Genomic DNA, 26272 nt, shown 5'->3' with positions numbered 1-26272 from the left:
GCTGGCCGCAGAGTCACACTCGCTGACTCATGTCTAGGACACTGAGGAAATCAGTCCCGGGACCCACGCCTCCTGGCCTGGCTGACTGGAAGAACCTAGGAATGCTCCCCAGGCTGCAACATCTTTAATGATTTCAGAAAGCGAGAGAGCCGGTGGGAGAAGGGAAATACGGAAATGGGAAGGCCAAGCAGAGGTGGGAAGATTACCCTGAAAACCACCCTGGCATGGGGGTGACCATCTGGGGTGACCCTTTATCTCCCGCCACACATACGCAGAGTGCCGGAGAAACATGTGATGCTCATCAGAGAACCTTCCTGGCCCACGATACTCAAAGGTTCACGGAGAGTCAGGAACTCAGATGAGTCCTATTTTAAATCAGCAAAACATGTTCTAAAGAGAGACGGGGTCGTGCCACCAGGACAGTCTCTGCCGTAAATAAAATCAAAGCCTCTCCTAGATCTCCAGGAGCACCGACATCCACATCTCATCTGCAGGTTCTCTGCAGGGACCCAGCCCTCCCTCGCAAGGGCCAAAGGGAACCCGGGAGCAAACACCAAATCCCAACATTATTGCTCCCACTGTCCCAAAAGCCCTAAGATACATTAACATAAAAGCCAAAAAAAGGAACTGACAATCCACATGTGTGCGCAAGACCACAAGACCAACCCCCAGCCTGGGGACACCGCTGCTCCTCCAACAGTTAAGGGGGACAGGATCCTGCTGGAAAAGCCTTGAGGTCATTTGGGATTCTGTCCTCCCTACTTGTCACAGGAGGGCAGGTATCAGCAAGGCTGTGGTTGGTTGTGGGATCTTTCCAACTTTTTGGCTGGAAGAAGAGAGAAAGGAAGTAAGGGTAGACCAGAAAAAAGTTCCAGCCCCACACAGGTATGACCTGTGTGCCACAGGTTTTGGGAAAGTGATTTTCCCCTAACTCAGAACAACACCTGGTATCTGCTCATGTCGCCCTGGGCACTCTTCCAAAAGGACGAAGATTCAGAAGCAAGAGCAACGTGAAAGGCAAACAGACAGATGCAGGGACTGGGGTCCCTGTCACAGAGCACAGACGCTGGAGGTAAAACACACTCCCAGCACATGCCACTCACTATGAGCTCCCTACACAAAAGATGTTTTTAAGTAACATGTTACAAGATTTATCAGCCCAAGTCAAAAATCCTACTTCAGGGCTCAGCACAAAATCAGACTCGATAAATGCTGTTGACCCAGAGGGAGAAATCCCCTTCCCATTTATTGGTGTCCCATAGACCAAACCAGGGAATGGTGTGCTAAGTGCTGGGGTCCAAACCAGCAGCAGGAGAGCAAATCAAGGTGACAGGTGCAGGGACACTCCCATCCTAGAACCAGGGGCCCCAGGGCCCTGTCTTCTGTAGGAAAAGAAGGACAACCTGGTATGATACGTCACCCAGGGAAGTCCAGAGGTTGGCTCAGAAGCGGCTACAAGGGCCCAACAATCCTCAAGGAGGAGCCTGTGGTCAGAGAGAGAAAGAGAAGACTCAACAGAGACAGCAAGGACGTGAGAAATCCTCCCCGCAATTCCAACGCACAGGCTGACCCAGCAAACGAAATGGTGTTAAAACTGTTGACCTAAGAGACCAGATATGCTTTGGAGGCCCTCGTCCTGGGACTGGGAACCTGCCCTGCTAATTAACATGTTACAACTCAAATACTATCAGTAGATAAACATTTCTAACCTTCTAACTAGTTTGCCTCTTACAAAATGAGGATACAGACCCTAGAGAAGGTTCCTTAATCATTCTTGATGATTAGTCCTGATTCAAACCCACTTTCAGCGTCTCCTCGGAGAGTCCTACCTGTGGAAGGGCACAGCCGTGCCATCGACAACAGCCGATGCTCAAGAGCTGTGAATTTCTACCACTTACATACAAATAACAATGAAGAAAGAGGCCCAAGGAGCCTAGCGTGAGCAAGGACAGTGGAAGCCTCTGGCAAGACTGCAACGAACTGAACTGGGCATCCTGCCGTCCGTCTCGCTGTGCAACATGAAAGCACTTCAAATAAAAGGAAATAATGAAAAAATTATTGAAAAGCAAATCTTAACAAATAGCTCTGGAGAAAATTTCAGATTTCATTATAGGAAAAGCAATTTATTTAATGTAGAAAATGTGAAAATCTGATATGAGTTTTCTATAAATAACAAAAATTGGAAATCATCACTACAGGCCTTTGTAATTTTCCTCTTTTGTTGGGACCCATTAAAAAAAAAAAAACAGAGGCTTTACCAACAAGGAAGCCACTTATCTCTCTTTACGCTCCCACCGGGCCAGTTGGTAGGACACTAGGAAAGAATTTCTTCGTCATCCAGAGAAGAGTTACCAGAGAAAACACAGGATGCCCAGGTAAACGTGAATTTCAGATAAGTAAATATAATTATATTTTACGGTGCGTACTTATAACAAAAACTTACTTCTTGTCTGTCTGAAATTTACATGTGACTGGGTATTTCACAGTTTTATTTGCTAAATTTGGCAACTTGACCCTGAGGTCCCTGCTGTGGGATTTTCAGTCCTCCTCAGGGTCACCAGCCTGATGTTGCTGGTTTCAATAACCTCCAACATCTCTGTGAGCAGTAGATTTTTTTTTGTCTTTAACATTTTTAACGTTCACCCTAAAACCTGGTTGCTTAAAAAAAAAAAGTGCTGGAAACCTAATTTTATTAAATATTAAAGTATTAAATGACTCAGTTAGTGCTACCGAAAGGGTTTTCATAGCAACAGCCTTTCCCACCCTACACCTAAATAGCATTTAGAGTTTCAAGTTATGTTGAAAAAGGAATAAAGACTATGGTTCAGGTGCATTATGTAATTCTTTAAAACTCTTGCCTTCTGACAATGTTCCTGACAGTGCTGAATTGTTCCCTTACAAGTTCCCTTTCAAAACAAAAAACCAGAAACACCTGTTGGGGCTAAATGTATGCAAATTTGTCCTTTGAGTCCAAGTCCTGAGCAAGTCGAAAGGACTCAAAATTGGGTTTAGGTCTTTCCCCCTGCTAGCTGGCATCGCTTTCCCCCAGACAGGGTTTACCTGGAGCAACTGTAACACAGGATTATTCTGGAATGTGGAGGCCATGGAATACTTGCAGCAAAATTCTTAGGGTTACAGACCACCCTAAGACGGCAGGTGGCATTCGTGCAAAGAACTCCACAAGTAGTACGGCTTACTCCTCTCCACGGGGCTGGGCTGGCGGGGATGGATACTTTGAGACTTTTCTTTCCCAAGAAGGCCTAGGGCTTTGAGCTTAAGGATTTGTGGGGCGGGGGAGAGTGGACGTGGTAGGGTTTCAAGTATTTCGACAAAGCGGTAGTTATTAGATTTTCTGAAATTAGACGGCCCCGCTCCTCAGCCTGAGTCGGGGCCGTGGCACACCTTCTCTGGAATCCAAAAGACTTGTCACCAGTAGCTGAAAACAGCTCCTCCTGGAAATAAGCGGACACAGCCACACTATCCCCCTGCTATCCAAGTAAGAGCTTCAGAAAAGAGAAATTCTCAGACTTTCAGTATTTGTTCTCTGTCTTATTTATAAAAAAAAAAAAAAAAAAAAAAGGAAAGAAAGAGGTGAGACCCACAGTCTCCACTAAGAAACAATAAAAAATGTGGTCCCTCTCTCAAGCCCCCTTCTCTCCTGGAGACTCCCTCATCCCAGTGTATTTGAGATGAAGGTAATTAATCTAAGAAATTTCACCCTGGGGAATGCACCAGAGAGGAAGAGGAAAAGGAGAGAGGAAGAAATCTCATCCACAGGGCTTTACATGCCTGGAAAAGAGAACCGCCTGCGTGTTCCCTCTTCTTGCGTCTCAGTGCTTTCGACAAGCAATACTCCGGAAATATGCGTGGACTGACCCAAATCTGCAAAGTATTCGGGAGGTGCTCTGTAAGATCTACAGACGGCGGATGATACACAGGGCTTTTCACATAAGCAAGGAAAGAATGGCTATTTAAGAATCTGTTGGACAACCAACCATCCTATCTGAAAGAAAACATGGTCCTAAATCACACAACACACAAAAACAGAGTCCTACAATGTACCATATACAAAATACATTCCTCAAAAATTAAAGTCTTAAACAGGGAGAAAGTATTGAAGAAACTATCAGTCAAGTGGTACCCACCTGCCTGGGTCTGAAGACCCACTCCAACAACACGCACTAGCTGGTGACTTGTAACGCCCTCTGCCTCGGGTTCCCCCATTTGAAAACAGGTGGGTTAAGAGAAGAGTAAATCAATTAATCCTGCAAAGCAGGTATGACAGATAGTACCTGCTTGCGATAAGTGTCGTATAGGAGCTAGCTATTACTGTTATTATTTTATAACATTAGCAGCAAGAGAGAGCCTCCCTGGAAAAAGAGAAGAGTAAGAAGGATAAAGAAACAGACATGCACATTGGACAACATACAAACGAAAAAGTTTCTGTAGGCTGAAGCACATCATACGCTAAGTGAAAGATGAATAAGACTCGGAGAAATTTCTGCAGCATCCACAGCACAGCAGGGACCACTGGCCCTGATAAACCAAGAGCTCTTGCAAACCAATCACAAAAAAGACCAAACCCCCAAATGAATGAATGAACTGAATGAATGAATGAATACAGGGCAAAGGCTATGAAAAGGAAAGCCACTAAAGAAATTCAAACAGCCAAGGGACTTTGCTGGTGGTCCAGCAGTTAAGACTCCGGGCTCCCAATGCAAGGGGCCCAGGTTAGATCCCTGGTCAGGGAACTAGATCCCACATGCCGCAACTAAAGATCCCGCATGCCGCAACGAAGATCCCACGTGCCACAACTAACACCCGGCACAGCCAAATAAATAAATATTCTTTAAAAATTCAGGATGGGCTTCCCTGGTGGCGCAGTGGTTGAGAGTCGCCTGCCAATGCAGGGGACACGGGTTTGAGCCCTGGTCTGGGAGGATCCCACATACCACAGAGCAACTAGGCCTGTGCGCCACAACTACTGAGTCCACGCGCCTAGAGCCCTGCTCCGCAACAGGAGAAGCCACCGCAATGAGAAGCCCGCGCACCGCAACGAAGAGTAGCCCTCGCTTGCCTCAACTAGAGAAAGCCCGCACACAGCAACGAAGACCCAATGCAGCAAAAATAAATAAATAAATATTAAAAGGAAAAAATTCAAACAGCCAATAAATGCATGAAAAAACGTTCACCCTATCTAACAATTAAAGAGACCCACATTGGAACAAATTTGCCAACCTGATGAAAACAAAAAAAATAACGTAGTGTCGGTCACCATGCAGGGGTTTGAGCATCACCTAATACAGGGAGGGGATAAAATGTTCTTAATAAAACTTGAAATGTTTAAAACAGTTAAAATACTTAAAACTTAATAATATTTAAAATGTGCTTAACAATGTGAATAATACTCTGACAGGGTCTTCTTTCTGAAGGGCCATTAGAAAGTACTCTGTCTACAGGCCTGACACCCTGGAACCCAGCAGGCCCACTTCTTGGAACAGCTCAAGTGTAGAGACATGTATGAGCACAGCTGTTCCCTACACCTCTCTGCCCGTAAGATCAAAACTGCAGATAACATAAACGTACATCAGTGAGGACCTGGTCAATAAATGGAAAACTATGTAGCCACTAAAAAGAGTGAGCTAGATCAATACATAATAACCTGAAATGATTTTCAGGATAAAAAGCTATATGAGGAAAGCAAGGCAGGAGCATAGCATGTGTCTATAGAGATTTCTTAAGTGAACAGTGTGTATGTGTACACACATGCACACATTATTTCTATCAGTATAAGCACAGGAAAAAGAAACCAAAAGGAGATCATCGAAATAACAGTGATCTGTTTCTGGAGAGCAGAGCTGCAGAGCAGAAAAAGGACTTCCATTTTAAAAAGTACTGAAAAATACTTAAAGATATAAGGGCTGAGGTATAATACTGTATACATGCAGCATAATTCCAATTTCGTAAGATGACTTATGCATCTTGTGTTATGCAAAAAGAAAGAAATAAAAATATGTTGTCATATGATGGGGTTTAGGCTGATGATTATTTTCTCATACTTGCCTGGATTTTTCAAATTTTCTACAGTGAACACACATTACTCATACTAATCATTTCTACCATAAAAATAAGGAAGCCACATTTTATTATTAGCTTACACTTGAGGTAAACATGGGATGCCAGTCTTGAAGAAATAATTAAGAATACAATAATAATCTAAAGGGGTCTGATCAGTTCTTTACCATCCACAAAAAGGATGCAGGGGGAAAAAAAGAGAAAATAAAAATACTAAAAGCATTTGGAAAAAAGGGGAAAGTGTTATGGTTAATGGTTATGAAACTGGTTTTTCAACAGGTAGCATATTTACTACTGGACTTTAAAAAAAACAGGCTCATCTAATAAGATTTCAATTCCATTATCTGGTATCTAAAGCAGGGAGCCAAAAGGTAAGGATGACCCAACCTTCTTGACATGAAGGTGTGTATAACCCAGTAACCTGAGGGATCCAGGCAAAGCTTGTGCTTAAAGCCAATCAGCTGAATGAATGTGTTGAATGAAATGACACCCACTAGAGGGATTCAGGTGAAGGTGGGTGGGATAGTTCTGGAGGGAGGGCAAGACTGCACTGAGGTGCCGATCTTTCACACTGCACCCATTGGCCACACGTTGGCCACACGTTCCTATATCATATGTTGGCCATAATTCATACAGCAGTGAAGGATTAAATCTGTCCCAACACAAGCCCTGCCTCCAAAGAAGATCTGACTTTTCAACCTTCTTAGAGTCCCCTTGAAGTTATCATGTTGCCAGAAACACCGCCAGAGCCCCCCACCCCCGGGCTCTCCAGTGGTGACCATGGGGCCCATGTGCACGCAGTCTCCCAGCCCAGCCCCAGAAGCTCCCCATCCCGCGAGCCCAGCCATCAAGTGAGGGAAATGAACTTCAGACACCCAGCTGCTCCAGGAGATGGAGGGCATGAAGGCGAAAGGTGCTCAAATTTACCAAAACATCTGGCCCTTCACACCTTCTAAATTAACCACAGGAAAACACTCCCTGCCTTTCATTTTTGGTTGAAAGCACCAAGGTATGGAGAGAAGAAGGCATAAGTATGCACTTAAAAAAAAGTCGACCTAATGAGAAAGCAAGGTTTGAGGGAACTGGCTCCAGAGTGACGATGGAAACCAGATGGCACCTGTACCAGGGCTTCAAACATGAAGCCACATCAGGGTGGAGAGGACGAGGAAGGAGAAGGGAGGAGGGAAGAGGGACAGCTTTTTGCTTTCCAAGCAACACAAAGGCTGCCGGTCACCATCTGTGGGCATGAAGCGTGCAGATGTGTGCCTAAGACCCCCACCCCGCGCACCCATAAAGGAGCATGAAGAATGCAAACTGCAAACCAAACCTCTGACTTGTTGTACATCTTCCAATCTGTCCATCCATCCTGTGGTGAATTTACTGCCCTGCTGGGAGAGTGAACCCCGTCAGGGAAAGAACTGAGAAGATGGATGCTAGAGTAATGCAGAGTCTGACAGAGGGTTTCTTCCTTCATTCTACCTCGAGTAATCCCAACAGCATGGCAAGCATCAAAGCCCACTACGTGGAGAATTTGGGTGAGTATCGTTCAGTCAGTTGGTGTCATACTCTACCTCCTACTCGAAACCGAATAGATCTGGCATCTCCCCCTCGGTTTGCCTAGCTGGCCCGATGCAGCTCACATGGGGCCCAGACCCAACCCTGTGGTAGACAACCTTCTTTGTGTATAATTTAAGATTAATATGAAACTTTTGGGCTGGGCCCAATCAAAGAAAACTCAGCTGGGAACTGTTTGAGTAATAGATTCTGGTGGGGGTCTTAATCTCTCTGCTCAAGTTGATGGATTTCCATCCCAATGACTCTCAGGTGAAGAAAAACATCAAAGTGAAAAACAGATTCTAATAGTTGGCAGGTGTGCACCGATCTCCACCTGCCCTTTCTGCACCCTCCTCCCCCAAGCGGAAAACACTACAGATTTCAGAGAGCTCACCAGGGAAGCCACACAGCAGGCAAGTCCAGATAAACACAGAAGAGCTCCCACTAGCTCTGAACCCACAAAGTGACTCAGGATCTGCGCTAGCATGGAGGAGAGGGGAGGGCAGTCGCTAGCAGTACCTGCTGCCCCCCTACGTAAGACAAGCAAGAACACCCCGCATATCTGTGTGGGGAAGGAGTGGGAGACTGGGGCCTGGGAGCAGGTCCTCTAGGAGAAGAGTGAAACATCTATGTGGGAAAGCAGTAAGGTGAGGAATTCCCGTTCTGGATCTCAAGCCCTAATGAGAGACGAGTACCTTTCCCACAACACACTTCCATTCCGGCTCAGATGAATCACTATAAGCAAAAAACCAAGAGCTCAGCCTCTAAGCCTGACTGGGGCCCCTGGCCTTCCCGCTGTGTCTCTGTGTCAATCTATCACACTGCCCGTAACGGCAGCTGTGAGGGTCTGGACATACGAGCACTGGGGGCTGGACCAGAGCCACGGCTATTTAAGACCCAATAAAAAGACTCAAGGAATTTAATCACGAGCACTTCAGAAAAGTAACCTGGGAGCAAAGAAAAAAGGAAACAGCTTCCATCTGATGCCTGGGGCTCCCCAGCTGACCCCCACTTTCCTTCACTTCAGGAGGCAGGGAGGAAGAATTCGATGAACGTTAATCTCGATTTAAAAACTGCTCTCACCCAATAAGCCAAACTAGACAATTCCAGCCAGCCAAGAGAGAGTATCGCTAGTTTCTCCTTTTTGCAGGTTAGCCCAACCCTCTCTTGTGTCCAGATTAGGAATTATCTCATGCTTTCAGACAGCTCAGTCCTAATCCAGCAACATACGTGCCAGGATTTATGACACCGAGAGAAATGACTCTGGACCAGTGTGTGGTCCAAGGACAGACTGGAAAGCTACACTTCTGCTTGCGTCTCCCGAGACCGCTGCTCTGTCTCCTTCAGCATGCCAAAGGAAGAGGAAGGCAAAGAGAGGCTGGGAGTCCGACGAGGAAGTCGGATGCATCACGACCACTTCAGCAGATGCAACAGAAAGCAAGTGTGGGTCTCTCGCCGACCGATCGTGAGTAATTTGCCAGGGGACCAAGATGGGGTGGGCGGCGTGGGAGTGGGGCGGGGGCTAGGGTCGGCCTTGGGGAAGGGGTTAGTGCGGAGGGCCGTGTGGGAGAAGCCGGGTGCCCTCCCGGTCAGCAGCATCTGGAGCTGTTTCTCTAGCAGACAGTAAAGAACTCGATTATATCCAGTTAACTGTGCTCTAAACTGATTATGCATGTGCTGGGCTAATGGATTACATTAGCAAGAGGAAAAATAACATGCAATCAATCTCCATTTACCACAGGCCACACCAGGGCCTAGAGAAAAACTGACTCTCAAACACCTCCAAGCCCCACCCCAAAGCCAAGGACTCACAAGACCCTGTGAGAGGGACCCCCCTCGGGGGCAAGAGGAGTTCATCTCAGCCACGCTGTAGGACAGAAAGGCCCGGGGCAGGCACTGAGATGCTAAGTTTCTGGGTCACATCCAGGAGTGGGGGGGAGAACTCCCCACCCCCACAGCAGTCACGGGGACGCTCGTCACCCAATGAGACCAGACTGACGACCTTCGGCTCCTGACACGGGGGATTCGGCCCCGAATGTGGGTGGAGGTCACCCCTAAGATGCGCCAGCCAAATGCACTGCCTGGGCACCTCCCCTCTAAGCGCTGGTTCCCACATTCTACCCTGCACCCCAGTACTTATGCTTCTACTATGCTGCCTTTTCGGGGCAGGAGTTTGCTCCATCTTCAAAAACACACACAAATACATACATATATATATATAAATAAAATGAGGAAACTAAGGCAGGGGATGAGCAACCAGAGCTAGTTCAGCAAAGCACAGACGGAAACACTCAAACTGCTTCCCTCACATCCACCCTGGAAACCACCACAGCCCGACCCTCTAGGCGTGACCAGTGCACGAGGTCCGGGGACCAAAAAGGTATGTACTTAGCGAATCCCCCAGGTTCCAGGCCCTTCAGAAGCAAATCCAAGGGCTGGTCCACTCTTACTGGAGGCCGCAGCATGAAGAGCTAATCACCACCGCACACATTTTATCATCTAAAAGGCAATGTTCTTCCTCAGGTGGAAGAGGCCAGCTTCGTGCCGCCTCTGAACAACCTCCAGCAGAGCTGCGTACGACCTTCCGGGGCCACACCGCGTCCTCTGCACTAACTGCACTCACTTGGGTCCTTTAGAAACTCTTTTCCTCCGGTTTCTCCATCAGGTTTTCCTGACCACACCGGCACCACCCTGTGGCCAATGAAAACCTCCGATTTAAACCGATGGCGAGGAGGGTGGCACACGGTGAAGCCATCCAGGGAGGGTCCTGCTCACAGAGGGCAAGGGGTGGGGGTGACGGGTGCCCAGACCCTCCCCTCTGCAACGCTTGAGCCCATCCGTGCCAGAGTCAGCAGCCAATTCCAGAACATTCTATTCCCACTACCTCATGCCTGCTTTCTCCTCCTTTCCCTAAAATGGTCTCTCATCCCTGTTACCCAGGTCTCTTGACAAGCTGAGAACGAGCGATGGTAAAATGAATCACACTTATCAATCTCGGCAGAGGCCGATACGGGGAGAGGATGAGAGTCTTCCTTACTTGGAGTCTCCATTTAAAATCACCATGAGCAGAAAGGGGATGAAAGCAGCTCAGGGTCAGGAAAAACGTGGCGCTCGCTGGCCCAAAGATGTGGGAAACGGTGTGAAAGGAAAGAAGAGAGACTGACAATAAAAGGGAGGGAAACGGAAAGAGAGGGAGAGGGCGTGGAAGGGACGGAGAGGGAGGCCGGGCAGATTTACGGCGATTTGTACCTGATTGTTCATACTAAAGCCATTATGAGATGATTAGAGAAAAAGGTGAGGCTTTAAGTCCAGTGAAAATCAATAGAAGCGTCTGGAGCGATTCTGCCATGCCAGTGAAAGGACTATTTACAGTAGCCGAGCACCTCCTCCTTGTTACTGTCTGCGGACTGAGAAAAGGAATGGAGGGGGCAGCGAGGGGTGAGGAAGGAGGGACGGGAGGGAAGGAAGGAAGAAGCAGGCAGGACAGAGTAAGAGGTGGAGGACGGGAGAAGCCCGGCAAGAAGAAGGAAAATTGAAACATGAGGAAGAGAAAGGAGGTGTAGAACACGGGAAGCAGAGCGAAAAAGAACAAAGGGGCCCCTCACCCGACCCTGTTTTTCCCCATAGCATTCACTACCTTCTGGCCTACCGTCTAATTTATCCATTGCGTTCATCATCCATCCCCCCGCCCCCAAAAAGAACGGGAGCTCTAGGAGGGCAGGGACGTTTTGTCTACCTCGTGCATGGACGTAGGCCCGGAACAGGGCCTGGTACATGGTTGGGGATTAATGTGTACCTGTTGAATAAATGAATGAATGAACAAACGAACGAACAAATAAACAAAGAACCCCAGGGGGCATCCGGGGAGAAGAGACTAAAAAGGGGGGAAATAACCAGATGGAAAAGGAGAACAGAAAGCCTGCAGGAGAGAGGGGAAACACAGGAGAACAACGGCAAAGCCAGAACTAGGGAAATAGCAAATGTGGGATAGGAAAAAAGTCAGTTCTAAAGACAGTGGGAGGGTAAAGGAAACAATGTGCAGTATTGGGCCGCTGGAAACACAACCTGCCCCCCAAATGAGGCACCCCACACACAGACCCTGCAGTTCCCAGCTGAAGCCCACCACCAGGCGGCCAGCTCCCCTCCCCACGCCAGGGCGCCAGCCAGCCCCCAGCCCCTCTCTGTGTGTCCGCCCCCAGCCCTCCCCGTCACCCAGGGATCCAAACCACTCCGTTCCAGAGACAGCCTGGGCCTTACCTTGTACAGCTTCAGGCTGGCCTCGTGCCTGGAGTTGACCGTGTGCAGCCGCAGCTTCTCCAAGCTATTGGTGTAATAGTCGCAGGCGTTGCACTTGAGGTGGACAGGGTTGCCGATGGCCACGCACTTGAGCCGCCACTCGTTGGCTTTGCCGCCCTCCTTGATGTGGGCCACCAGCTGGTACTTCTGCACGTGCTTGTCCGTCTTGCAGTGCAGCTGGAAGTTGGCCTTGAGCTGGGTGTTGTAGCGGCAGAGCTTGCACTGGTACGAGTCCCCCATCACGGCCTTCCACTCGTCCTCAGGGAGGCTGCGCTCCACGTTCATGTGCAGCCCCAGCAGGTCCAGGGTGTCCGTGGTGAACTTGTTGCAGACGGCACACTGGAAGAGCTTCAGCGACGGGTCGTTGGTCTGGATGAAGCTCTCGCCCAAGTTCATCAGCTCCTCTGACACCAGCTGCCCGCCCCCGAGCCGCATGTCTAGGGGGATCTCACCGCCCACTGCAGGGAAGGAGAGGGGCAGAGAATCAGAGGCCAGGCTCACAGCGGCAGCCCTAAGTGAGGCACCATGGGCCCTCCCCCACCCTCCACCCAGGTTCCAGCAGAAAAAAGATCCCATTTCAAGCACTGCAAGGTGCTACTAACCGGGAAAAACTACAACAAAAATCAACTTGATGTGTTCGCATCTTTCCTATGGACATTCTGAAATGTGTGGAAGGCTGTATGTTTGTTTGTTTGTTTCTTCTTTTGGAAAAGAACGCCTAGAAGAATGTAGGAACCGCTTAATCGCTTGAATATTTCAATTCAGCTCCTCGCTCAGACCCAAGAAAAGACAGAAATAAAAGCATCATTCACTGGACATAACAGAATCTGAAACTCCCGTCCCCGAAATGTTGGAGATGAGTTATAGCTGCATTCTAAGACAGCACGCCTTCATGGTGAATCAGAAGTGGGCGCAGAATTTACCTCAAGCAGTGCTATCTAACAGGAACTTTCTGCGAAGATGGAAACATTTTGTATCTGCACTGTCCAATGTGCAAACCACTGGTCACGTGTAGCTACTGGACAACTGAAATATGGCTAAGGTATAACTGAAGAACTGAATTTTTAGTTTTTTTTTTTTTTTAATTCATTTACATTTAGGTTAGTGGCTACTGTATTGGACAGCACAGCTCTAAATCTGAGATTTCGGGAATGATCTCCCTATTCCTTGTCACACCCCACTGGTCAGTAGCCTACCTGCCTGTCAATGGCGCTGGCTCCTCCCACACCTCCCCAAGATACGATCATTTCCGTTCCATGAGCCCCCTACATGGGACATGTCGCATTCTCCTTTGGCGTATGTCTGCCACATACAGAGCCACGTGTTGGCCAGTGTCCCCATCAGGGTGTAGCCTCTTTAGGACAAGGGTCCAGGCTTCTCCTTGCTGAACCTCTAGAGGGTACACAGGCCCCTGGCTCAGAGGCTCAAATGTCTGATGTGCCAGACAAGGTACAAAGCAGCCAAAATGTTACAGGTTTGAGAAGTTGGATCAAGATGGACAGTGAAACGCAGAGGTCCGCTCACAGCCCTGAAAAAAAGGGCCTGAGGAAGCTGTGTTCCTCCCTCTCCACCCCTGCTCTTTTTCAGTCCATCGCTGCCCTGCGTAAACCAGGGACCGGCTCTCATTCACCAGCGGTAAATTAATACTTTGAGCTCTTATTTATGCCACGGGAAAGGCCTGGAAAGAGCAGCCTTCCCTCCGTTACCTAGAAGCGAACAGTCAAGCAGAATGCTGAGCCTCGGCTTCTGTTTTCTGCCTCTCCCCTAAACATACGCACGCGTGAGCTATTACGTCTGCCCCTGTCACTCCCCAACTGATATTTAAACTTGACCTTCTACATGTGGTTGGGCTGAGGTTATTTTTTTTTTTTGAATGACTGATTAGAATCCAAGTTAGTGGCTAATCAAGGAAAAGACGTTATTATTTTTTAAAAAAAAGATTTTCTTATTTATGCTACACAAGGCACTTCGAGCGAGCAGCTCAGTACAGGCCTGACTGAGCAGAGTGGCTGCATCTGAAGCCTGTGGACAGTCCAGCGAGACACAGAAATCTTCTGCGCACGCAGGTCAGAAGACTGGGGAAGCTTTCTGCTTGTCTTCTCTCCTGCCATCTCCCCTGGTGAGAGGAGCCATAACTGTGACACTCTTTTTAGGACAAGAGAGAAGAAGAGATAGGGGAAAAAAGCCTAAAAGCTCCATCCCTCGATGGGGACGAAGGCCAGACAGCATCCATGAAACATACGCGGTGTTCAGTGAAAGCAGAAACTGCCCGGAGGGTAGGACAAGGAGCAAACACATCTTTGTTTCTGATGCCGACCACCTGAAGCATCAGATCTTTTCCACTTTTTAAATTTAACCTCAGCACATCCATATCGCTCTAAAGAGAAATGCAGCTGTCACCTGCTGGAGGCCTGAGTGAAAATGAGAAGTCCTCGGAACACGCAGAGGAAATAGGTCCCTGTTGCCATCCCAAGCTCTTAAAATGAAATGCAAATCAAAGGCAGAAGCAGAGAAGCAGTGAGATGTGGGTGACAGGCAAGCCAAAACTCCCTTGAGAACTATACCCTGGAGAGACACCCCTAGGGCCTGGAATCCTACAAATCCATAGGGCTGCAAGGAACTAATGCAGCCGCCGAGAAATAGAGGAACCTCACCCAATTCTCAGGCAGGTGGGAGGAGAGCGCCCACACTGAGAACTTAGCGGGTGCCTACTCATGAATCATGCCGGACAGATGGTCTTGGAGAGGAATGGGCCCCATGTCCCCACACACCTGACTTTAAGGCTGGAAGCTGGCACCCTGGCACCTGAGTCCCGCCCACGAGCACACCCTCAGAGAGGCAGAGGGATTAAAAGACACCTTCTACAATCAAAAGCAGAATCAGGGCTTCCCTGGTGGCGCAGTGGTTGGGAGTCCGCCTGCCGATGCAGGGGATGCGGGTTCGTGCCCCGGTCCGGGAGGATCCCACGTGCCGCGGAGCGGCTGGGCCCGTGAGCCATGGCCACTGAGCCTGCGCGCCCGGAGCCTGTGCTCCGCAACGGGAGAGGCCACGGCAGTGAGTGGCCTGCGTACCGAAAAAACACACACGAAAAAACAAAAGCAGAATCAGAGGAGCTCTTAAAGCTCATGTAGGTGTCCTGTGGCTGGCTGGCTACTCGGGAAGCTTGTAGACGCCTTGGCAAGCTACCCAGTTTTCGGTGCTGGGCTCAACTGTAGTCCAAAGGAATGTCTGGGAGGATGTTCATCTGGCCTCAAGCCTAATATCTGGTCTACAAATGGAGGCAAATTCAACCAGACCAGAGCGAGGGTGCGGAACTTTTCCCTGACGGCCTCTAGGAAGAAAGCACCCCCAGATCAGCATCTGTCTGATAACAGGAAGGAGAAGTTTCTGTCCAAGGCAGTATGAGGACATCAACTGTGTAAGCAAGAGTGTAGTTCACAAACACTACCTCCCCGCTGTAGAGCCCAGTAACACCTAATAACGCCCACAGCCTTCTCATAGACAGCCTAAGGAAGAATCAGCTGAGCTGCAGACAGAACTGAAAGTTACGCTCTTTTCATTTGCACACGTTGGCTTCTACAGAGGTCGTGCGACTTAAATTGTGGGTCCAAGTGGATACGTCCTATCATACCCACGCCGGCTTCCGGCATAAAGTATCTGTCACCCTCACTCCGCCTCGACGGCTCTGGTGGCTTAAGGCAGGCACAGGAGGTCTCCAGAGACTCACCTCGGCTGACAGGCAGCGACACTGGAAACTCAGGGCCCTCCTTGGCTACCTGGATGAGGTCTTCAGAAGAAAGCGCTCTATTACTCTATTCTCTTTAAGAAATGAAGTCTGGATCCTCTATGTGTGTGCACCTGCCATCTGCCCGGAATGCACGATGCCCCGCAGACTCACAGACAGCAGGTGTTAGAAGCAAACTATTTCTCTGCCACTCAATTCAAGTCTTAGTCAGGATTACTGGTTCTCAAGGTAATTAAAAAGTCTTCATTGTGACCCAGTATGAACCCATCCATTTTTCTGTGTCTACATTCCACTTACATTATCTTTGATTTACTCCAAGATCTGCCTCCCCAAGATTTTAAATCTCTAGACGAGAAAACCCCAATTCCCATAGGCTTTAAAAAGTGAAAAGTCTTCGAGTACTGAAGCCACCCCCAGGTGTGCATCCCCTGTGGTTCACTCTGGGGACGAATAAGATGACTGAGCCCTATGCATCCATGATGATTAACCAGTGGGTAAAACATCTTCAAATTGTTTGGTAAGAAAAGATCAACAGGTCAATGTTCCAAAACAGAAAACAAGATGAAAGTAGCAAGGATTCAAATTTAAGTGCGTGGTAGGAACAACAAATTAAATGCTGTGAAATATCGCTCATCCGCAGCAATTAGCACTGCAACACCACACGGATAAAGACGTGCCTACTGGGGAGGTTTAGCCCTCTGGCATGAACCTAAGCCATCCCAGGATAAAGGCACCTGCTCACGCTTTGTTGCTGAGAACAACTCGCTCCCGTGTCAGGAAGGGTATCCTGTTTCATTCAGGACATCACTGCTGGTCTCGAGAGGTTAGCAGGATCAGGGAATGACGACCAGGCAGTGCGTGTCCGAGGCACACACAGTGGGGGCGGGAGGGGCCCAACCATCACACTGGTCCTCATGAAACCGGTTTGTACATTTTCTTGCTATAGAAGCTCTCCCCCAGAAATGGTCATGATTCTTTGTACATAAAGAGTCATGGCTTCTGCAGCAACATGGATGGACCTAGAGATTGTCATACTGAGTGAAGTAAGTCAGACACAGAAAGACAAATATCACATGGTATCGCCTATATGTGGAACCTAAGGAAAAGGTACAAATGAACTTATTTACAAAACAGAAGTAGAGTCACGGATGTAGACAACACACTTACGGTTACCAGGGGGTGCGGGGGTGGGGGGGTGAGGGGGTAGGAAGGGATAAACTGGGAGATTGCGATTGACGTATACACACTACTAGATATAAAATAGATAACTAATGAAGACCTAGTATACAGCACAGGGAACTCTACTCAATACTCTGTCAATGGGAAAAGAATCTTAAAAAAAAAAAGAGTGAACATATGTACAACTGATTCACTTTGCTGTACGCCTGAAACTAACACAACACTGTAAATCAACTATACTCGAATAAAAAACTTTTTAAAAAATTAAACAGAAATAGAGTCACGGCTTTTGGCATTCAAATCCCATCCTCTTGGTCCCGTTCTAGCTCTATTAAGCCAATGGTAAAACGGCCAACCCATGTCTTCTAACACGGAGCCATGTTCTCCATGGCAACAAAGGCTCCGTTAACCGGGATCTGATATTAAAACTGGGCTTTAATTTACAATTTTAGAATTTAGTCATCTCTCATCTCTCACACCACTCCTCACGGTGCCCCAGGGTCATCTAATTCCCAACTATACTGATCACTGGCAACTCATGCAAAGTAAGAAAGAGAAAGAACCCGTCTCTTTCATCAAGGTCCTGGTGAAAACACTGGAGAGCTCTGAGAAACGTTATCTGGGTGGCTCCCAGACAGCTCGGAACCAGCCTTGGCTTATTTAAATAAGGCACACTACGGTTTCCAGTTCCTCTTCCGGAGATGACTGTCCCTATTTAAAACTCCAGCTACCGTTTCCTGTACATTTCGATCAATATTTAATGGAACCCCAAAGTTTAGGGGGATTGTGGCAATTTTTCAAATCGAGAAAGCGACAGAGAAAGGGGGACTGGGAACAGAAGGGAAAGTTGACCCGAAGCCAAAAACTAGAGGAAACACTTAAATTTTAATCCCGGCCCGTGGAGCCGGAGCGTAATCATGTCTCTGTTGAACGCAAACCATCTTCCACAGGCTCACACAGAGTTCAAGGGATTCTTGAGAAAAAGACGTGAGGGCTGGACGCTCAAGTTGAGCACAAAACAACTCTCAAGAAAATAAAGATCCCCCAGATCCACCGGACTCGACAGAATCCACCAAGTCAACACGATCTCGGCCCACTCGCAGCGTCCCCCGCTTTAACTCCCATCCTCAGAACAGACACACACGGAGTCAAGCCTCACCTAGAGCGGGCGTCACGGCGGCCATGGGCCCGGCGGGGTCCAGCTGGAATCCGCCCATCACGAACTGGGCGTCGGGGGCGGCGCTGTCCACCTTCAGGTTGGGCAGGCTCATGTTCTGGGCCAGGTAGTACTGGTAGAGCTCGGCCTCGGCGGGCGAGGGCAGGCTGCCGAGGCCCAGGTGGCGGCTGTGCTGGATCTGGGTCATGTTCTGCTGCAGCAGCATCATGTTGTGCATGTGCTTCTCGCTCGTCATGTGGATGCGGAGGTTCCTGGCCACGTTGGTCTCGTAGTCGCACACCTCGCACCGCCAGGTGGGCTTGGTTTTTGGTTTGGTGGGCGAGGGGGCCCCACAGGAGCTGCCGATGCTGGCCGCGGCGGCCGCCGCCGCGGCAGCCGCCGCCGCCGCCCCAGCCGTGTGGCTGAAGACCTGCTCGCCCCCTCCGTTCTGCAGGTTCTGCATGTTGTTGAGATGCTTGTCGGACTGCATGTGAATGCTGAGGTTGCCTTTGGTAGTTGTGGAGTAGTTACACACCTCACAGCGGAAAGGCTTGTAACCACACGTGTAGCTCTCGCCTCGGGCCAGCCGAGGGTGGGGCTGCCCGCTCTTGCAGTAGACGCAGGAGCCCCCCGGCTCCGGGTGCTTCTCCTTCATGTGCGCCTCCAGCGTCTGCTGGTACTTGTAGTGCCAGTTGCACTTGGGGCACTTGAGTGTCTTGCACGAGTTGCGAGAATGCATCATAGTCATGTGGCCGCCCAGCGAGCGGGAGGAACCCAGGACCGTGTCGCATTTGGGGCACTCCACGCCACTCCCCGAGGGGCACTCCCCCACCCCAAGCTCGCAGAGGGAGCCAGCATGCTGGTGATGGGGGACGAAGCCCCCATCGTCCCCCTCTGTGCTTTCATTTGGTTCTGGTGCTGTGGCATTGTCTTTATTGGCACTTTCATCAGCAAAGTCCAGCCTCCTACCGCCCTCTGCCACGTTGGCCCTGACGCCCTCACCGTTAAAGCTTAAACGATTCCTCCTGTTCGCACCATCAAAGACAACAAAGGAAGAAGCGGAATTAGAACTAGTAGAAGCTGCGCCCCTCGACAGGGTCTGGAGCACAGTAGGCATTAAGGGGGAGTTAGAAATGCTTTGGTTTGAGAGAGCAAGGTCCTTTTTGCTGCCACTACCTGCTGCGGCCCCAGACTCCCCGGGGGGCCTGTCCTCCAGCTCCTCGTCCAACTCGCTTGGAAAGAGCCCTTTGCAGCCCTCGTCCTCCTCGTCCTCGTCGTCCTCGTCGTCGTCCTCGTCCTCCACCTCCTCCTCGTCCTCGTCCTCCTCCTCTTCGGCCTCCTCCTCGGCCGGCTCCGCCTTCTCGGAGAAGCAATCCGGATCGCCCACTTCTTGCTTCTCTCCTTCTGCTGCCCCAGAGTCCTTGCCCTCTGAGGATTTGGTAGGACTGGAGGCCAGAGGCCCCAGGGGGACTGAGGTAATGGGGGTCTTCAGGACCGAGCTGGTGAGCCCGCCAAGGTTCAAGAGGGCGCCGGGGGTCAAGATACCAGCCTGGGGCTGCTCGGGGCCGGCGGCAGGGCCGGCTGGGAGAGCCTCCTCCCCTTCCATTCGAATGCCACTAAATTTACCATAAAAACTGTGTCCGGGGCCTATGAGGTTAGCGGTGGAAACTAAAGGGAGTTGAAAGTTTTTGTTTTTTGGTTCCAGAAAACTTACAAGGGGTTCCTTGTCTTTGCCGATCCCTTGGATGATAGCGGAGATGTTCTTGTTGCTAAGAAGTTTCCGCTCATCTTCACTCAGGGTCATTCGATGGTCGTGCACCGCATGGGTCACAAACGAACGGACGTACCCGAAGGAGAGTTTGCACAAGAAACACATCAGGATGGGCTTCCTCTTGCCATAGAGCACGAAGCCATCGAATCTGGACAGGTCCACATTGTTGGGAACATCTTTGGATACGCAGGAGCTCTTGGCAGAGCCGTCACTGTTCAGATAATCCTTGTTGCTTTTGTGTCGCACGTCAAACACGCGGAAGCTGTGCAGGACGGGGCTGAGCCCCGTCAGGGCTGAGGTATTCGGGAAAGCCTGGTCTGGGCCCTCAAACCATTTCCCGAAGGATGAGGCTATGTGGAAAGTGTTGATGATCTGTGGGTAGACGGGCGCAGCGCAGGAAGGGTCCCCCGGCTTGCCCGCCGAGGCGGGGAGAGAGTTCAGGAAGAGCGACGGGAGGGGCCCACTGCCACCCGCACCCACGCCCCCGCCCGGGGTCAGCTGGCTCAGGCTCTCGACGATGTACGCCGAGCCGTCCGGCTGGTACACGATCTCCCCGGCCAGGTTCTCCACGTCACTCTCCTCGTCCCCCTCCTCACTGCTGTCGCTCCCGCTCTCCTCCCTCAGGGGCGGCGGGGGGCGCGCGCCGGGGCAGTGATGCTCCATGTAGGTCTGGAGGCTGGCGAAGGAGGCCAGGCACTCGTTGCAGCTGACCTCCTTGCCGGCGGGCTCGGCAGCAGGCCCGGCCGGGGCGGTGCTCTCCGCGAGGCGCTCATTGAAGGGGGCCCTCAGGCCGTCCAGGGGCCCGTGGTTCTCGCTTGTGGACTGCTCCATGCTACTGGGTTTGTCGGGGAGGTGGGTGCTGTTGAGTTCAGTCCATTGCTGGTGCTGAGGGATACCGCACCCATTGTCCTTCCCCGAGACGACAGGCGAGTCACAGCCTTCCATGGTAAGGCCTGCGTGGAGCTTTCATTGCACCCAGTACGGATCGGACCTGAAGGGCGGAGGCAAGGGGGAGAGGAGGGAGAGAGGGGGAAGAGAGAGAGAAAGGAAAGAGGTTAGGAGGGCCGAGGCTAAGGTCCCACACAGAGCGCTCTAACAGGCTTCTGTCCACACCCACAACAGAGACCGCGGGGCAGTGGGGACCCCGGCCGTCGCCCCACCCCGTCGAGGCGCAGAGGGTGGGCAGCGCCCCTGGGTGTCACGGCCAGGTTGCGTGGCAGAGGCGGGGGTGGAGGTGTGGGGAAAGGGGCATCAGGAGAATCCCTCTTCGTCTTCAGACTGTTGGCAGCTCTACCCCTGGAGACCGGTTCGAATCTGGGTTCTTTGCAAGCACAGCGTCAGAGTCGGGGCCGGGCGATGAGCCACAGGGGAGGAGGAGGACGGCGTCAACTCGCCAGGCCCCGCCGAGGACACAGAACAGCAGCCCTGCCGCACGCAGATGGCAGCACAAAGCCACGCCGGCTGCCCGCACTGTCTGGGGGCCAGGGGGACGCCGGGGACGGACAGACAGGAGGAGGAAGACCTTGCAGCCCTCGAGGAAGAATCATGAACCTGGGAGAGGATACGCCATTTGATTTAGAGGCGAAGTTGTGCCGTCGCTCGTACTGACCCGATTTCTAGTTTGAGAAGTTCACGGAAAAGTGCTGAGGACTACAGGGCTCGAGGGCAAGCGTGCAGGCCTGGACAAGCTCTGCAAAGCCCCCAAAAGGGCCCACGGCTGCATTCATCCTCTCCGAGCCTGGGAAACATCGTCCCATTTTACAAGCAGTAAAACTGAGGGCCTAAATCTAAAAACGAGGCCAGTGCCATCCGGGCGCCGAGAAAGGCGGATCTCCCAATTCCCATCCCCTCCCTACAACCCACAGAACACCCTTGCTTGTGACTCAGCTGGTTTCAGACTCAAAATATGTAGGTGCAAAACGTGAGCTTGATGTTTCTAAGAAGAGCCACCCCGACTCTCAACGGGCCGACTTCCCCGCCAGCGGAGAGGATCTCGCCCTGCCTGGATGAGCCCGTTCACCACTGGCTGGGTGGTTCTGCTGTCAAGGATCTTCGCGGCGAGCCGAGATGGCAGCTGGGCTCCGCCAGCCCCCGTTCCACACCTGCCTCTTAGTTATTAGTCGCTACCCAAAGCAGCTGTCCTTCAGCCCTGGGGCTTTTCCGTTTCCGACTCCAAAGTGCCACTAAGCTGAATTTGCCCTCTGAGACCTCGCGTCCCTGGGGAGGGAGACATCAGATCACCCGCCACCGCTCTGCTCCTGTGGCAACAACATCACAGGAGTATTTCTTCCGTCCGGCCCCGCTCCAACAGGCAACGCAGCGCCTCGCAAGGCCCTGAGCCTTCGCTGCAAATCCCAGGCCACCCTCCCGCCACACCTCCTTCCAGGAGAACACGTGGCTGCTTCTCCACCCACCATCTCATTCACACACAGTGGATGAAGGTTTTGGCTGCGTTTGGTCTCCCTCCCCACCAACCCCCATCTTCCCACTCTTTTTTCATTGCTTGATTCTCGACTGCACAGTGAGCGAATAGGTCCCCCTCGGGAAAAGACGGGGAAGGCAGGTTTACCAGAAGTCTCAGGAGAAACAACTTTCTGGAAGGACGTGTCACGTTTTGTTTAAAACACACACCACCTCTCAGCATATAACCTCAAACTCCATTACAACAAGGTTCCGTGTTCCTGAGAAAAGACATATTGACTTTAAACAAAGATAACCACACCAAACCAAACAGCAAGGGCGATAAGACTTCCTCGCAAGGCTCAGCTGGGATACAGGTGAGAATCCAGGGTGGCTCTTCCTAAGGACGCACATAATTGGCTGGATGACATCTGATTGACAGCTCAGGCCAAAAAGGTTGGCAGGCCTGAAGGGGCGGGAGGGTTAACAGCCCAATCGTAAAATCAATGTCATAAATGCTTGGTAAGTTACAGGAACATGCGGGAAGGGGAGGCCACGATTGATAAAGGGGAACAGCTTTGATGCTTCACCAGGGACTTGTGTATCGACAGCAAAGCCAATCTCCTCTCCAGCCTGGACTGGGCTAAGAAACCTGCAAGCATTTACCAATTAATTGGTGGGTTTCTCTTGCTCTGCTCTCTTCTTCTTCCTCCTCCACAAATCATCCAGCTAAGGGACTGGGACTTCTAAAAACTCACCTAACTTTGTTTTCTATTCCTCAGCAAAAGGTGTCAAGAAAAGATGACCTTATAGGCAAAGACAGATGCACCCGTCGTGGTGACGCTAGCCCCATGAGAGGGGACACACAGGGGACCACTCATTTGCAGGGGCAACAGCCCACTGAGATGCTGGTGGGAAAGAAGGATCCCACTCTGGACCTCAGGCACCAGTTCTGGACTTCCTTTCAATGCTTGCTGGCCAGGGCAATCAGAAGCTCTTACAACTCTGCTAAGTCACGTGTGGTTCAGGGCCAGTGAGCTCACCCAGTGAGCCTGTGAGAAGCGCAGACTCTCAGATCAGAATCTGCATTTTTAATACAAATGCCCAGGGGATGTGCATTATTAAAGTTTGAGTGAGACACTCTCTATTTTACAACAACTTCACCAGACCACCAGCTCCTCCATGCCTGGGGCCTGCACTGCTAGGTAACCAGGCAGGGTCAGTCTTGGGCTCACCCACCAGTCCCTGGGAGGCGCAGGGATGGGGGTGGACAACAGGGGACCAGAGCACAGAGATGAAGAAATCTCTTAGCCCTGCCCCATCCTTCAGCTCCAGAACCTCAGGCCCTCTCCCACTCTCCTGCCCGGCCGGCAGCTCCTTTCACTCTGTTTATCAGCTAGTCAATAAGAAAAAGATAGTTCTTACTTAAGGAGGCAGAAGTCAACTCAGCAGGTCGATCGGCACTCTGTCTGTAAACACGGTTTCCCGTAAAATCAATGATCTTCAGTTACGGACGGCAGCCTGGGAATCCAGCGGGTCCCGGTGCTCTCACAGCCCCCATACGTGCAGCTCTGCCCCCCCCCACATACTCCTCCAGTACCTCCAGGGCCAGCACACACAGCACAAACCCGCAACCCCTCCTGCAGCCTGCTTCCCTCCAGCCATTTACACCCCAAAATCCCCTTTAAACACAGACGTGCTCTACTCATGACCACCAGTGTCGTACTCAGCAAGGATATTTTGTGTGTGTGTGGTTTTAAGAATTCAGTTAGATTTCAACTGAGCACACCTCTCCAGTAAGAGAGTTAAAGGTAAGATACGGGAGGGATCTAGCCTCGCACTCTCTGCTGAGCGCCTCCCTCTGCCCTGTGAGAAGTCTTCTTGCACAGAAAAGTTCTAACATCTTCATCGAGAGCCCCCTGCTCTTGCTTCTCCCACAAGTTATAGTTTCCTTGGAACCTATCTGTAAAGCCCCTGCATCTTTGCCAATATCGGTCTTTATTTTTCAAAGATGGTTTAAAATTATAAAACTCCACCCTGTTATCCTGGGCACCACGCCCACCCCCCCCCCCCCCATCTCGCTCTTTCAACTGAGAAGATGTGATGTGACAGCTTTATCCCATTCCCTTAAGGAGACAGAACCGGGCTCCACGCAACAGTTACAGGGAAGCTGGGGTGGGAGGTGCAGTTACTTGGAAGGGGAGGGGGCTCCACTGATGCGCCAGCTCCTGGAGAATTAAACATGAACGGTCGCACTCTGTAATTTTAAATTGTTAATTAGCACAGGGTTAATTAGGCGGTCCTTTCACAAGAGGCAGTTTGGCAGAAAACCAAGAAAGGAAACAAAGGGGAAGAAAAAAACAAAGAGAGAGCAGAGACAGCCAGAAACTGTTGCCCGCCCCCCCCCCCTCGTGAATAACCCATGCAGCATCGCCAGAGAGAAGCAAACCGGAGGGCTCCCGGGGACTCCCTAGTCTGCTGGAGGGGGATTCGATGAGCACCGCGATTTGGCAGTGGGTATCAAAAGCCTCAAAAATGCACGTGCCCTTTGACTCAGCAATTCCCCCATTCCAGGAAACAATCCAAGATATGCAAAGACATATAAGATTATTCATCACAGTGTTCATAACAGAAAAAAAAAGATGGAAATAATGTGGCGAAACAAGGTACTCTCTAAATAAATTACAGTGCATAGCATTCCATAGGATGTTAAAAAATGGCATTTTTAAGAGAAACTAGTTACGGGCGTGGGAAAATGATCACACAGGATGCTGAGTGAACAAAGCCTATATAGGTCTGCATATGGAAATACATAAGATTTCTATCAAAAAATTTTACAACGGTAATTGCTAGGGGATGAGGTTATGGGCTACTTCATTTCCTCCTTCGCGCCTTTATTTCCCAAGGCTTTTTAAAATGAAAATCATCTTAAGGGAAGTCATCACTTCCTGTGTGTGGCATCATGGTAAGGCCTGTGGGTTCAACGCCACCTCAATGCTCATAACATTCCATGAGATGGGTGCTATTTTTTTAAATTTTTTTTTGATGTGGACCATTGTTAGCCTTTATGGAATTTGTTACAATATTGCTTCTGTTTTATGTTTTGGCTTTTTGGCTGTGAGGCATGTGGGATCTTAGCTCCCCGACCAGGGACTGAACCTGCACCCCCTGCACTGGAAAGTGAAGTCTTAACCACTGGACCACCAGAGAAGTCCTGAGTGAGATGGGCGCTATTTTTATCCCCATTTTGAAGAAGGGAAAACTGAGGTTGCAGCCTAAATGACAAAACCGTAGCCTGGCTGTGGAGTCTGTGTTCTTTGCCACTCTACTGTGTTTTTCTGTAGTGTCTATTTCTCAAGGAGAACTTCAGAACATCTGACATTTACATTCAATCTTTAGGTACCAGGGACTGCTCTAAGATCATGGGCTATCAGGACTGCTCTGTAATGGAACACTGCCAGTTCATACACACGCCCTTTTTTTTTTTTTTGCTTGGGAGTGGTGGGGGAGGAGAGTTCAAAATGGACTCTCTTACTTGGATATCTTCATACAGGAGAGAAGGGGATAAAAGTTCTTTGCTGTTGCAAAGAACTGTACGGTAGGCCCATTATCCTGACTTCTTTTAAGAAAAAAAAAAAGGCAGATTCCAGAAACTATAAATCTAGAAATGTATTCATTCATTCATACATTAACTGAACATTTACTGCACATCTATTATGTGCCTGATGCTAGAGAATCAACAATAGACAGGTCTCAGCTTACATTCTCGTGGGGCAAAGACTGCAAACAAATAAATACAATGTTAAACGTGAAAAGCACTCAGAAGTAATATAAAACAAGAGAAGGGGAAGGAGTGACGTGTATCATCGTTTTGGATAAAGTAAATATAAATATATATATTAAATTTAAAAGGATATGTTATAGATTATATACTGCAAGTTCCTCACAGTTTGAGAACAGAGTTGACAGTTGCTGAATAGCATCTGGGGAGAAAAAAGTCCTGAGGAATTAGCAATTAGCTGTAGGTTCAGTAAGAAAATTCACATAAAATAAACTGAAAAGCAGCTTCACTTAGATTCAATGATCTGAGAAATGC

General features: G+C 50.0%; 1 protein-coding gene across 13 annotated transcripts in view; it reads right to left on the bottom strand.

Moving 5' to 3' along the window:
• The window catches only part of ZFHX3 (zinc finger homeobox 3), a 1367978-nt gene that overhangs the window by 144475 nt on the left and 1197231 nt on the right, over positions 1–26272 (bottom strand). For 11 of the 13 annotated variants that reach the window (XM_059999586.1, XM_059999596.1, XM_059999587.1 and 8 more), the window contains 2 exons: positions 18009–20767; positions 11887–12383 (listed from right to left, as the gene is read on the bottom strand). In XM_059999586.1, coding sequence (XP_059855569.1) covers positions 11887–12383; positions 18009–20721 — 3210 coding nt within the window. In that variant the 5' untranslated portion in view covers positions 20722–20767. The remainder of the gene's footprint in view (positions 1–11886; positions 12384–18008; positions 20768–26272) is intronic. The other 2 variants (XM_059999597.1, XM_059999598.1) reach the window with 1 other exon arrangement.

Source organism: Delphinus delphis, chromosome 20, assembly GCF_949987515.2.
Source record: "Delphinus delphis chromosome 20, mDelDel1.2, whole genome shotgun sequence".
In the NCBI taxonomy this organism is placed as follows: Eukaryota; Metazoa; Chordata; class Mammalia; order Artiodactyla; family Delphinidae; genus Delphinus; species Delphinus delphis.
Note: the sequence above shows the minus strand (reverse complement) of the source record. Positions and strands in the feature narration are given on the sequence as shown.